The following is a 15,059-nucleotide window of genomic DNA, read 5'->3' on the forward strand; positions in this document are numbered from 1 at the left end:
AAATAAAGGGGAACTCTGTGGCACATATGTATGTAATTTATGCCCAAGAACAATTTTATACTGTCAGAAAAATTAGAGATTGGAAGCACTCATTAAATTAGCTAATCCATCCCTTCCTATCAGATAGTTCACTCTGTCACCACAGGCTTATTGTGTATGGTTTATTCCTACAGGAAAACTGAAATATCCCAATCCAGCAAGGTACTTAACCAACCAACTAGCATTAAGTACAGATTAATCCCATTGACTTCAATGGGACTGTACAGGTGCTTAAAATTAAGTATGCACTTAACTATTTTCCTGAATAAGGGCCTGAGTGTTTTTAGAAATCGAAAATTTGCTTTGATAGACAATTTCCTAGTCTAACAAGTATTGAAATAACCATTTTCTCTCTCAGTTTATCCCAATGCTCCTGTTTCTAATATATGCTAAGTCATCTTGGTTTCCTAATCATGGTACCCATACCACCCTGAATTTTTCCTTTTCATGAACACAGATACAGCCTTCCAACAGCTGTAGGTGGTTATGTCCTCTGACACCATTTGCCAGGCAAAATATATTACATATATTAAAAATATTATACCATGTATATATATAATAATGTTAAATGTAATAATTAATATGAAAATATGTTATAATCATTGGTAATGCCTTTCTCTTAAATCTGTCTTGCTTTTTATGATTCAGTCCCTTCTTATGTGGTGTCTCAGGTTTAAGTGGTGTACTTAAGACTTGTAAAAAAAATAAAAAACCAAAACCCCAGTAGGGTAAAATCCATGAACTACAAGTACCATAAAAGTTGAAATTTGGTGACAGTAGCCAGGTCATAGCTTTAGAGTGTCCTTAGGCCAAGCAGCAGCCTTGCAAGGTAGGAGATAACCAGCAGTCAGTTCTCAGATTTTTCTGTGATAAACCTGTGATTCTCCAAACATTCCTCTCATTTGCCATTAATTTTATGACAGAAGAGAGCAAGAAGCTCCCTAAGAAGGAGACACATCCCCTGTGAGATGCTTTTCTCACGTGTTTTATCTCTGCTTTAGATCGTTGCAAAGAAATACCGCAACTTCGAGTTCCCGGCGGAGATGACGGGGCTGTGGCGGTACCTGAAGAACGCGTACGCCAGGGATGAGTTCACCAACACCTGTGCAGCAGACAAAGAGATCGAGCAAGCCTACGCAGACGTGGCCAAGAGGCTCAGCAAGTCCTAACTGCCCCCAGCCACAGCTCAGTATCCCCCTTTACAGACTCTGCTCCTTGTTGCCTTAAGATGTACTTTATCCTTATGCTGTCTGGTTGGCATCTTTATGACTTCACCTGTTCCGAGTGTATTGGGCAGGGACAAATCTGCCTCTCCCTGGAGAAAAGAGAAGGCAGCTGTAGTGGGGGGTGGGGGGGTTGACACCCTTTGAAGTCTAACCCAAGATCTGGCTCAACTAGTATTATTTGCAATCAGTATTGGAAATGAGTCCACTTGACTAGTTTCTTGTTCTGTGTTGGGGGTACATCATGACCTGTATTCTTTAGAGTTTTAAAAATAGCTGAAATTTCAGGTAAGAGAGTTAGGAACACATAGAACTGGTTTCTCTCTAGGTTATTTCAAGGACGCTTTTCCCCTCAGTTCTATTAAGATCCTTGAGGCATGAACAAAACACAAGAGTGAAAGAGGGGAAAATAGGAGTTTGACCCTAAAGCAGAAATGCTCTTAGCAGTTATATTTAAATAAACTCTCTGAATGCATCTTCTGTCTTAGCAGGCCCAGGAGTTTATAGGGTATTTATTTTTAACTTGGCCCAAGAGTGGGAAGCCTGAGTGAATATGTCAGACTTGCAGATGCTGCTCTGCATAAAATTTGCATGGTGTTGTTGGATCCGAATGTTTAAAGCAAAAGGGAGTGAAAGAGCAATTGAGCAGGCAGCTTTGGAAGAGCAGGGCCTGTGCCAAAATGCCCAGTGGATCTGCTGGTTGGTAGAGACAGACAGACACAGCAATAACAGGGGCAGCAGATTGACTCCAGCACCCACAGAGGGAATTGGCACAGCAAACCAAACCATGTAGGATATTGTCATCTTGACTGTCTGGTTGCCAGTTCCTTTAGAATTGCTATCTTGGGAAACTTGGATCAGCAGTGGGAAGCTGTTGCGGCACACGGATTCCAGGCAGGGGAAGCGTTTTCTTTGCCTTGGGCTCCAGATGGGTCATTTTCAAGTGCTCATCATCTCACCCCAGGAGGGGTTTGCTGGGAGAGCCTCAAAGAGGGCAGGCTGGCACAGTGAGAGGCACATTTCCAGCCAAGAATTCAGCAAGTGTGCTAGCAGAAAATCCATGCCTCAATCCCACTCATCCAGGCTTTACCCATCCAGGTTCCACAAATCTGAATTAGGCTTTTTTTTTTACTAAAAGACATTATTTTGCTCTGTCTGCAGTGCCTGCCTGGCACATCTGCTTTACACTGGTGATTATTTGCACGTTTCATCTGCAAATTCAGAATGACAGCTCTTTCACTTGAAACTCATGTGCTCCATGGTGTACAGGAGAGCACATGGTTCATGGGTTTCAGTTTGTGGGGGGATTTATTGCTGTTTTAAAAGATAAAGCTGAGCTGCAACCTGATGTGGCTCCCCTTCTGATCAGAGCTGCTGATTTGAGGGGAACCCCAAGCTGGTGAGCTGTGACCAAAGGGAGCCTCACAGCACACTTGTTTGCAGCCAGAGAGTTGGGAAAGTGGAACAACATGGAGAGCCAGGCTCTGCCGTGTGATGCTGATGACAATCTGAAACCATCCTTCTGCTGTAGTGGGATAATCCCACTTTTCACACTCACCCAGCTGGGAGCAGAGTGTTGCTCATTGACTGAAGAGAGTTTGTGGTTGGCTATTGTTTCACATGCAATGGTCAATTTGTTCTGAATTTTCAAAACCTTGGAAGAAAATCCATTAAATCTCAAGTCTTCTCCTAGAGTGGGCTATTTTAGCAGTGGCTAGACTACAGGGCAAAGGTTTGCACTCTTTAAAATATTGCTGAGAAATCAGCTGGCTCAGAGAACACTAATAGCAGCCAGAAAAATCAGATCTGATTAGAAGTATCTGCACAAGCACATGTGGCTTGTTAAAAACATTTCTTCATGAGATTGGAATTATTGTGATACTATTTTCTTTTTTTATTATTTTTTTTAAATTCTGGTAATTATTTATTTATTTATTTATCTATCTTAATTGACTCGATCCTTCCTTTCTTTCTGATTTTTGTTTTCACTCAACACTTGGGTCAGGATAGCTCAGTCAGTTTAGAAAAGTGTTATTAGCAAAGCTCTTCAAGTTTGTTCCTCAAGAAAAGTCTTCTACCTGATCAATGGTCCTGGGGATTTTTTGCTCTCTGTGTGATCCTATCAATGAGCAGAAACTACATTTTTCTCAGTTGCCTTTTCCCAGATTTGCACTTCAATCAATAGCTTTCCTTATTCACAATTGCTGTGAATATTTGAATAAAAGATGCAGAGAGCAAATTATTGCCTTCTGCTTGTTATATTTATATCCTAGAAGAAGACTGTCCAAACATGCAGCAGATCTCAGGAGGTGGACCAGGGTCTGACCTGATTTCCGTCTCAGAATCCTCACCATTTTGCTGAATCTCATAGTTCCAAAATTCTCTTATATGTTTGTCTCTATTTTTCATAGACAAAGGCCAAATCACAATCAGCTGATTTCAGTGATCTCAAATTGCATCTGTTTAAAAAAAATTATGTTTAAACATGTTTGGGCTTATATAAAAAAGAAAATTATGTATAAATGCAATGAGCTTTTTCTAAGATGATTCACATATTATTAAAACTTTTTTAGAATTCATAGTAAAATCTAAAAGTTCTCAGGCTAATTTCCTTTCAATTAATTAAAAAAAATCCTTAGTATCTTCAGTTTTCATACAACATTCCAAAATATCTAGATAAAATATAATGATGGATATGAGAAATTAGAGGAAAATGGAGCAGTTTTCAGCTACAGTGCTGGTTCTGTCTGAATTAAAGTCTCACTCTGCATCCTTTGCATTTTACTCATAACACTATTATAGGCTGATCCAAGATCATGGACAGGTTCAGGCATTCCCTGACCTTTGTTTGGGTTTAAAATCCAAGCTCATGCTTTCAGATCTGTAACTTTCGCTCACCTTTCTGCTTCTTGGCTTTATCCTTTGCCAGAAGCAGGAAATACTGGAAATCCTACACAGAAAAGTGTTTTGCTAAGATTTTGAGCTCAGTTCTCAAGCTCAGGATCCATCACCAATGAGATTTTAAAGGGCTCCAGACTCTTTTAGGCAGAGTATTTTTGGTGACCTTCCATTGTATTTAGAATTACAAGTAATAAATATTAATCATACTGGATTCTATATCTACATTGGCAGGGCAGCATTTCTGAAAAGAATCTGAGTGACAAGACAGACATTGCAGATTTACAATAACTTTGTTCATAAATTTTTTTGCAAGATGTAAAGAAAGACATAGTGCAGAGAGGGAAGAAGCCAACAATGTGGATTTAATCATCTACATTTCAGAAATGCAGACCAAATGTCTGTGAAGATGTCCATTTCATCCAAACATTTCTTAGATATTTATTTCAAAGCTCCCTGCTCAGTCAATCCAACACTCCATTCATATTGAAATGAATATTGATTTTTCTTCTATTAGCAGTGGTATGGAGTCTTGAGGATCTCATAGATTAGTTACCTTTATTCTCTGTTAGAATTGTTTGAATTGCCAAGAGGTCATTCTGCAGCACAGGTAGGGCTAAAGAATATATGTTTAAAGTCTATTTAAAGCAGGCCTTGTGAGAAACATTTTTTTCCTGTAGAAATCACATAATATTATTACTTTATCAGGTCTGGTGTGGACTGAAGAACTACAAGTCCTCCTCTGGTTGCATCAGCTGAAAAACCACTGCCAGGGTGAATGACAGTCTGATGGCACAAAGAAAATAGACAGCTTTGTTTCCTACCAGAAAGTTCAGCTAAATTGCACTGGCATTTATTTAAAATATATACTTATTTGATTTTAACCCCTAAACCCCTTTCTCCCTCTCTTGTCTGTGCTCAAATCCAGCTCCAAGTTAGCCATAACCATTTCCTCAGTGATAAGGAGCAGGGTTCTCATGGATGGGCACAGGGGAAGCTGTGTCTTAGTGTAGCCTTTCCAGGGATGAAGCCCCCTGTCTGCATCACCTGAGTTTGGCTAATTACTGAGTTGAAAGTATTGCAAAATTTTAGCCAGTGGAAATCACACTCCTGGAAAAACCAAGAGCACATAGAAGCATTATTTTTTAAAACAATGAATTGGTGTCTTAAAGAAAAAAATAAACCCCAAGTCTTGTGTCTTCCTTCATGTTATTCTTTTAAGCGTCAGGAAATTTGCCTTTGTTTATTACTTTTCTGAATGTATTAATTATTCCTGAATTGTTTTTGATATTAAGAAATATTTTTCCAGTAACATTTTGCCTCTGCTGAATCTTTCATCTCTTCATTAATTTTGATGTCTGCAATGACTTAGTAATTCCAGGGGAGGCAGGAAAGCTGTGAGGTTTATACTTGTTGAGAAGCTGAAGGAGGTAATGAATATTTTTTTTTTAAACAGCATTAAAATAATTTTTAAAATCGTGTCTTTTCATCTGGGATACTTTAACCAAGGCTGATAGACTGGGTTTAGTCTGGACTGTGAATTTCAGCACAGGCATGAGCAAGGCAGCATGCTGAAGGTGGCTTTGCCTAGGGGCTTCTCTCAGGTAGTAGACATGTTCCCTGTGAGTCACAAATTTCCCATTTCTTCCTTTCAGGAGGGCTGTGCTGGTTTGGACACTGAGCTGTCACAGCCCACTCAGTGCTCAGCAGTGGAAAGAGGAGTCCTGTTCCCTTTTCTCTCCTTCCAGCTCACGTTCAGGGAAAGCAGAGAGTATTAAGCTGCTTTATTTCCTTGTCCCACATTCCAAGCACACACTCAGCCCCAGAAAAGCCCAGAAACCCCATCCAAAGCTGTTTTCCAAAGTCTGATATGTCCATTTTTTAACAAGTGACACAAAAGCCCAAAGAATCCCGTGTAACCCCCCAGGCACTCCCCATGCAGGACTCAGCAGCCTCTCAGAGACCGCAGCAATCATTCCCCTGTTGCCCCAAATCATTCCCCTTTCACCATTCACTGGAGAGATGCTAATCCTGAAAGCACTCCCGAGGATGGATTCGAGTGTGGTGAATTTGAGCTGTGCTCATCAGCTAAGCAGCTCTGAATGGTGGCATTGTCACAGCTCAGCGGGTCGTGCCTCTGCTGCCAAGGGGACCCAGCACCCGCTGGAGGAGCCAAAACTGCTCCACCAGCGATGGTGCAACCATGATGAAAGGTTTGAGGGCCACCTTTCCTCCTGCCTGGCTCCCTGGCTGGAGTGTTAGAGCTCAGCTGGAGCCATGATCCAGCGCTAATGAGCTTTTCTAGCTTGCAGCATGTGAATAGGGACTAGTGATGTGCTTAATGTTAAACATGTGCTTGCCTGCCTGCCTGCCTGCCTGGAGAGGGGCCTAAAAGCCATGACAGAAAAGCCTTATATTAATGAAGGGCATTATTATTCTCTTCCCTTTGAAATCTGGTGGCAGAATTCCCAGTGGGGGAATTCCCAATAGGAATTCCCAGTAAAGCCAAAGTGGCATAAGCACGAAGATGTTTGGAGTGCAGAGAGAACTTGGAGAAAAGGAGGCAGCAGTGGTGTAAAGGTTCTTAGTGCAGAAGGACACCAGGTGGTGACAGCAGGGACACGAGCAGTGCTGCCAGGCTCTGTTCTGGTCCCGTGGGGGGTTCAGAGTGGAGCAGGGACCAGGCTGTGCTGGCAGTGCAATGCCAAGGCATGTTCTACTGTATCTCCAACCACGCTCCCTATGGTGGTATCCCACAGCACAGTGATGCCTCCATTGTGTCTGCCTCACTCTTATTATGAAGTGGCTTGTCTAAAGAAAAGCCACTTCATAATAAGTATAAAGAAGGGTGGGGGAATTTTTTTTTTATGTATACATGGAGTAAAAACAATCCAAATATGCTCTAATGGTTCTCAACATGATACTGTCAATTCTCACCACAGGGTGGAATTTGTTGGTGGAAATTAAATTAAATTAAATTAAAACAGAAAAGCTTGGCTCTTGCTAATGGGTACTACTGGGAGCCCTAAAAACAGTTTGCAGTGTAGAACCATAGCAGGAGTGAACATCCTTTAATTCCCAGAATTGCTTGGGTTTCACAGGGTCATTTTAGCCTATTCTGCTGCACTGCTGAGAAGTTGCTCTTTCCCTGTCTCTCTAGGTCTATAAACTCTGAAGAATTTGGGAAATGGCTACAGGCACCAAATTAGTATTTTTCTTTTTCACTCCTTTTTTTTTTTCCTCCTTCATTAAATTAACTACTTTAGTTTGGAAGTAAGCAATAAGTAAGTAGAATTTGCAAACAGCAGATTTCTCTACTCTTTCATTAAGAAAGTTTTTAAGAGCTTTCAGGAAATGAGAGGTTATCCTCAGCTTTGGGAATAAACTGTGGTATAAAATACAAATGTAAGTGGGATTCTGATTAAATTATTGAAGCAGAAAGATTGGAGTTTGTTTTAAGGAGCATGCTTAGTAAATAAACAGAATATCCCAGACACTGCAATAGGGGCTTCAGTTCTAGTTTCTGGTTTGGGTTTTGGAAGTTTGTGTTTGTTTTTTTGTGGTTTTTGTTTTTTTTAAATTACCTATTGTATAACATAAAAACTATATTTACGTACACATATATATTTATTCAGAGTATTTATCTGCATTATTTAATTCAATAATGCTGTGAAGTTTGTTGGGATGGAAAGTGGCATAAAGAGGAAAACTTACACTTTTGAAACAGCACTATTATTTCTGTGTCTTTGATTTGGTTCCCACTGGAATAAACAAGAACCACACCATTAGTTGTGTGGAAGCAGGATCTCAACTTCACAGACCCCGAAAGTTTGGCAGTCCCTTGGCGGGCGAGGTAATTTGCTGTTCAGCAATCCGAGCCGTGCAGTGGGCACAGCGCGTTTTGAAGGCGTTCAGAGCCGTCCTTGGTGAGGGAGTGATGCTTGCAAAGGACCCCAGTGAATCCCTGCTGTTTTAAAATGAGATTAAGCCATCATGAGATGTGGACTGGCTAACCCCAAACCAGACACACTCGCCCGCAGCGCAGCCGCTGAATTGGTCTGACATCAGGAACTGCAGCGAAGGAGCTTGGCCTCAGAAGTGAGTCAAAGCAGCATCTTTGTCACCAGTCATTTTCTATTTATAATGACACAGATCTATTTTATAATCACGGGGAGGCACAACAGGAGTGTGCTTTGTTCTGCCTAAATCGCGTTTCTCGTGCGGGTGCGTTTAAACACAGCCCTTGGCCCCTTGCCCCACACCACACACACCCAGGGCGGGCAGCTCTGGCACAACAATGCACACCCTGTCGTGCTTGAATGCTCAAAGCCTCCAGTGCTGGAGCAATAAACTCTGCTAAATGGCTTAAAAATGTTCCCTTAAGTGCACCGAGCTGCCCTGCTGCTGCCTCACTTCTGATTTCCAGTGCTGTTCTGTTTCTGAGCCTTGTGTTTCAAAGAAAGCAGGAGTTGTATTGTTTAGTGATGGAAACTGCTGGGCATTATTAACTGTAAGAATCTGGGGTGAAAAATCCCACTGCCCAGCCCAACCCTCTTTCCTGGTGCAAACATGACAGCTTTTATTCCTGGCTGTGTTTTCAGAGGTTATGAACAAATTCCCAAGAGCTGCTTGGTTTGGTTCCTGGAGAAAGGGTCCTTACCTTTGCAGACCCTCAGAGCTTTGATGCTAACCACCCCCTTTGCTCCTTTTGTCCTTTCATTTTTATTATTTTTAAATGAAGGGTCCTGCTGTGTATTTCCTAGAAAATTATGATCTTGTGATCAATAGATTTATTTTTGTAACCTGCTTCCAGTTCTAAAGCCTGAAGATCAAAACCAAGTTGCATAGTGAGATTTGGGGGAGAGCAGAAATGCTTTTTTCCCCTCCCAACCTATTGGTTTTCAAATCCTGACTCATTGGAGCACAATTCTGGTTACTTTGAGGATGTCTGAGGTTGAAAGTGAGGAAGGGGAGCCCACTGATCAGGAACCAGTGTGGAAGTCATAAGGGATATGTGGATAAGTTCCTAAGTGTGTGAGCAACCTGTGCAGAGACCTGCATGGCCCCAGTGGACCCACAATTGCTTAAAACCTGCACTGGTATTGAAAGGCAAAAGTTGGGCAGTGAACCATGACATGATGATCAGACACAGAACCTCTTCAGGGCATTATAAAGGCAGAAAAAAAGCTCATTTGAAAGGACAGTCAAATTTTTACCTACTGGTCAAGACCTGAGTTCACATGACAGGATTTTCTCCTCCAAAATGTCATTAATCCCAGAAATGACTAATGGCTTCAGGGCTCCCACCTGAAGTACTGGGTTAAAAGAAAGATCAGAAACTCTTATGGAAAAAGGAGGAATTACCTTTAAGACCTAGTATGCTTCAAAGAAAAGTAATTTATTTGTAAACAATTATTTTATAGTGTCTGACAGTGAAAAGTAACTGTGTATCCAGAGGTCTCCATCAGATAAGAAAGCAAGCCAGGATCCCTTTGCATATTTGTGTTTTCTCTATTAATGTGCAATTTTAGATTAGATTTCAACATTTTGGGGTAGGAACTATGTATTTGTTCCCTGCATGTGCAGCTCTTTCAATGACAGGACCCTGATTAGGGCCTTTTTGTGCTGCTCTAACCCTCATAATCTTTAATAATAGGAAAAAATATAATTAAAATGTCACTGCAGTTCACCTTTAATATTATGATTGTGAGACTGTACTCTGTCAACTGTGAATAAAATAATGTCCTTTTTGTATAATAGGTAGTATATTTTATTATTGAAGAAAGAGTTAAATTTAATTTTTAAACACAAAAAAATATCTGCTTATTGTTTCATTTTAGGCTTTTGAATATATAAGCAAATATTTCTTTTGTATCCTTCAAATGAGTATGTATTAAATGAAGAAATCCACCTTCCTGAATTGGAGCTGTTTATATTCCAAGAGTGATTAACACCTTATAACTTGAATAAAAGTGGTTTATTTTCTCATTGGGTTATTGCTGGACTTCTGTTTAATTTTGTTAATTGTTTTTTGGGTTTTTTGGGTTTTTTTTTTAAACAGGCAACTTTTCCTTGCCTGCAAAAAACCAAAACTGTGCTCGGAGCTTGGATACAGCTATAGTCATCCTTTAAGACTGGGATGTGAGAACTGGTGGGGTTATAACACACATCTACAAAATAATGGGGTGTGACCATTCACTATTTCTCATATCAGAGGTTTCTAATGAATTAAATAAGCAGTAAGTTGAAAGCAATTAGAAAGAAAAGTCTTTTAACCCAGTGTGCAATTAAATTCTGGAGCCCTTTACTGGATGTGCTGTGCAGATCAAAATGAGTATGGGGTTCAACTTCCCAAAGAACAAATCCGTAAGTGTTGTTAAACACAAAGCTTTGGAACCAATGTCCAAGTCAAGAAGTCCCAAAATACCATGGCTGAGGAAGTAGGTTTCCATTTGCCTCATTTCTTGTATTGTTTCTGCTGTGAGAGATTAGACACAGCCATGGGAGGGCTGGGTGCCTTGGCTCCAGGATGTCCTTTCTGGGATTCAATACACAAATGTGAAGTATTGTAAATTGAATTCCAGCACAGAACTTTGAATTAGCTTCCCTAAAGCAAACCAATTCCAGAGATGCTTTAGATACAGAAGCTCAGAATCCCTCTCATAGCAAATGACAAGGAATCACATTCCATCTGAAACAACAAGAGTTCAGCATCCAACAGCTGCAGCTGGAGAGGAACAAGCAGGATTTCTCTGAATTTACATATAAACTTCTCTTCTGATCCCAAAGATTGTGCTCAATGGGTCACATCTCTCTAGTCCTGCACTGCTCTGGTACCACATCTCTTTTGATGTTGTGTGTGATATAAAAATGGGCTTCTGTTTCAAATTCTCCAGACCCAAGGTGTAAGTTTCTGCTAAAGTTTCTGCTCAAACTAGTGCTGAAATACTATTTCACTTGTCCAGCACTGTACAAATCCAGGGCCTTGGTTGATTGCTTTTGGACAAAGCCCTAAAAGTGCAAACACCCAGGTGCACCTTCACAACAGAAGTGATCTTTCCCTTTCTCTCCACTCATGGAAACATGAAAGAAAACCAGGGAATCTGAAAAGCTTGCCATGTCCTGATGCTGCTCAGTCCTGATGAACATCTCTGACAATGCTCAGCACCAAATAATTCAGAGGGCTGCCAGGAGCCCCAACCCTTGAGATTTGGCCATACACAAAATGTGTTCGACACTGGTGGGTTTTTTAGTGTTTATTTAATTAATTAAAAATTATTCCCTATAGCTCTGTCCCCTCTCGTTGTACAAACCAAAAACTGGTCTCAGGCTCTGAGGACACTGGTCTAGATGATGTCTGACAGTAGTAAAACTGAGTGCATCAGATCCAGTAGGCACTGTGTAAAATAAGTGGTTTCTGTGCATAAGTGATTGTGATTGCAGATCTGAATGATGAAAAATGGAGTGAGTAACAACCTGGATCACTTATCACTTTTCCTGTCTTCATTTTATCATTCCTTATGCATTTGCTCTGAGAAAAGCCAAAGCTCTTCCCTTTCCACAGCAATGTCTCACTGCTGCTGGTCATTTTTTTGGTCATTCAGTCTCTGAAAATTCACTTCTACCCAGGTAATCGCTCTCTCGGACGGGGATTTGTACTGCTGTCTCTCCCTGCTTGCCATGTAAAAAACAGAGCCCTTGATGGGCTCCATGGAGCTGCTGGCACCTCTTCCTTCAGCAGTGGGGTGGGGGGAAGCTTTGTCAAGGAGGGTTTAGTTTGGGTTTTCTTTTTTATCTGAATACCTGACGTAACACTCCACACGTCCTGCTCGACATGCTGCAATCAGTCCAGGCTGCGCCAGGCAAGAGTTTAGACATTTCAGGTGTCATCCATCCTTCATATCTCATGCATGCCTTTGCTTTCATGAGCCCAGCAGATGCCTTTAATTGCCAGCCTTCACTTCTTGGCTTTCCAAGGAGCAGCAGAGGAACTATGGAGTCCCTCTGGCGAAGGATGAAACGAAGGGGCCCAGCGGTGTTATGACATTTTCTTGCACTGAGTTGGCTTTGGGAAGAATGGCCTCTTTCCTCCCATTAGATAAGCACAGAAATCTTAAGCAGATGCTTGCAAAACATCAAACAAATATATACTTTAAAAAAATAAATATAGGCTATACCCACATGCCCCATAATCTGGCCAATATTCAGCCACCGCTGACAGGATCTTGCCTTTCTCTGGAGGAGCCTGGAGGAAAAGAAAACCCGCAGTCTAGTCACTGCTCAGCAGGATGGAACTGGCTCCTCCACCATCCCAGAGCCCTGCATGGCCATGCCAGTGGCTGGTGGCTAATTTCCAGCCCGCCCCGTTGTTCAGAAGCTAGAGGCAAAGGCAGCCCTTCTCTCTTGGGTGTTCTGTGCACACCCCAGGGAATTTAATCTGTTCAAATTTCCCCCTAAATCAGCATTACAGAATGCGAAGGGGAATTTAATGCCATAGGGAAGAAGGTGCAGCAGTTTGAAAAGTCTAAACTGTCAAAAAAAAAAAAAGAACGGTGTTTTCTTTAGTGTATATATACATGTAAGCCTTGTAACCCTCATGTTCCTGAATTTTAGAGCAGAGGTGATAGAGGGGATTTCTTCTGGTTCCCTTGCACTGAAAGCCACAGGTTTTGGGAAAAGCTGGATGGAAGTACATTCATAGGGAAGTGTGAGAAAGAACTTGTTGCAAAAAGTCCCCCTTCCCTCAACCCTTTGTGAAAACAACATTAAAGAACATTATTGGTGCCAAGGGAAGGACTTTGAAGAACCTGCTGGAGTTCAGGTCGCCCATGTAATCCTCATCCAAGTCCTGGTGTGGACGAGTTGTGGTACCAGCTTTCATCAGCTCATGCACCACATCCTGCACAGCTCCTGCCCTGCTGGTGCCCTGAATGGGTGATGCAATTTGTTTTCTTGGCACAGAGTGGTGCTGGGCCCTCTTTATTCCTTATCGCTCAGCCTGTTAGGAAACTCTTTAAAACAGTCACGGTATCATGTGCTTTCTGCAGCAGCGCTGCTTGTGACTGTTTCACAAACATTCATCAGATCACTCGTGTCCCCAAGGGGCACAGGATGATATTTCACAGTGTGGGAACCAAGACTCAAAACTTCAGAGATGAGTTTTCACTTCAGATGCTCCGTTTCACCTATTAAAGATTTTTTTTTCAGTGTACTGTGATTTCAGGGAACTGCTGTAACAATAAATTCAATGTACTGGGATCACTCCCAACCTCTGGGACAAACTGGCACAAACTGGCTCCTGTCCATGCTGGTTTGCCCTCCTCAACTGAATAGCTGCCTGCAAATGGCCTGTTGAAAACACCCCCGGGACAAATGAGCTTCCAACTGATTTCAAAGGTTAGTTTGGGAGGGTACTAGATGGTCTGAGCCAAGATACACATGGATATTTATATATTTATATGCAAAAATGTATAAATTTATATACATATATCCACTGAGTAGTAAAGGCAGGTATTTGGGTGAGGGTTCCAAGTTCAGATGTGGCTGCTCAGAAGCTCTTCTCCCTCAGCTATTGCTTCAGGTCCCAGTGCCACCATGGAGCTTGCTTATAAAAAGCAGCAAATTTGGGGCAGATTAGTATTTGATCTTTCCTGACTCTGCAGTGACTTTGCAATTATAGTAATGTTTTACTGTAGTTTTGCTTTGTATAGTGCTTTGTACACATATGCACACCTATCTGTACATGCACATGCAGTCATGTACAGTGACATCCTTCACTCTGAGCAGCATTTTACCTCTGGATTTTCCCTTATCATCCTTAATGATGGCAGAAAATCAGTGCAGCTGGGATTTGAGCTGCCACAGGACCAGCTGGCTTTGGCACCACGTCTCTGCTGAATCCCAAGTCCTCAGAAGGTTATTTAACACACCACAGCCACAGTTGTGCTGCCTGCCTGCTCTGCTGGGAATATTCCCCATCCCTTGCCACTGGCATGATCCCACAGATGCTGGAGCCACTTGGATGCCTTGCTCTGCAACCAGCACACTCATATTTATGGTGTATAGGGCAAAATCTTTATTCACAAAGCAGCAGCTTTAGCTTTTCATTGTCAGCATGGATGTTGAACTAATCAGAGAGGGGAGCAGGAGAAGGGTGGGGACAGGAAGAGAGGAGTTTGTGGGAACATAACAATGTTAAAGAAAAAAACTCTGCTTGCTGTCAGTTAAGTCTCTCCATTAGTTACCTCTACTATTATGGATTCATTTTAAGATCCAGACTTCAATATACATAACTTTAAATCACTAACATCCTTCATGGCTCTGTGATTTGCTGGTTCCATATGTAGCCTCTTGGCCCATTGTGTTGGCACAGGTTCAACTCCTGTTCTTCCTCTGGGTTACGGTTTCCTCACTTTGATGGGGGGGTCGGGAAGGGAAGAAGAGGGAGAGAGCAAGAAAGGGATGGTGAGACAGAAGGCAAGTGATGGTGGAGAGGGAAGGGATGGGAGGAAAGGAGAGGAGCAAAAGGAAAAGTAAAAATAATACAAAGAGAAACAGCTTAAAGTAAATCAGAAGCAAAGCAGAGTGGAAAGAGCAGAAAGAAGGAAACAATGAGAGGTGTTGTCATGAGCAGCTGTCCCCACCTAGCTGCTCATGGCAGTGCTGGGATGCTGTGGAGTGGGAGGAAAGGGCTGATGCAGCCTTTCCTGAGCTCCTGGAGTGGCAGTGCCAGCCTGCCCCTCATCCCAGTGCCAGGCTGTCTCCTCTCAAGCAGGCTCAGTCCCGCCTGAACTTTGTAATTAAGCTCGCTGAGATTTTGCTTAGGGTCTGGGCTGACAGCTGTATTGAATTTTGGTTTATTGTGTGATTTATCAGGGCCGTCGATGGGCGTTTGGATGA

At 42.0% G+C, this 15,059-nt stretch overlaps 1 protein-coding gene across 1 annotated transcript in view; it reads left to right on the forward strand.

The window, feature by feature from the left end:
- Positions 1 to 10,074, forward strand: part of CLIC5 (chloride intracellular channel 5) — a 58,733-nt gene extending 48,659 nt beyond the window's left edge. The window contains exon 6 of the mRNA XM_033056320.1: positions 1,041 to 10,074. Coding sequence (XP_032912211.1) covers positions 1,041 to 1,208 — 168 coding nt within the window. The 3' untranslated portion in view covers positions 1,209 to 10,074. The remainder of the gene's footprint in view (positions 1 to 1,040) is intronic.
- The last annotated feature ends 4,985 nt before the right edge of the window (positions 10,075 to 15,059 follow it).

This window comes from Catharus ustulatus, chromosome 3 (assembly GCF_009819885.2).
Source record: "Catharus ustulatus isolate bCatUst1 chromosome 3, bCatUst1.pri.v2, whole genome shotgun sequence".
Classification (NCBI taxonomy): Eukaryota; Metazoa; Chordata; class Aves; order Passeriformes; family Turdidae; genus Catharus; species Catharus ustulatus.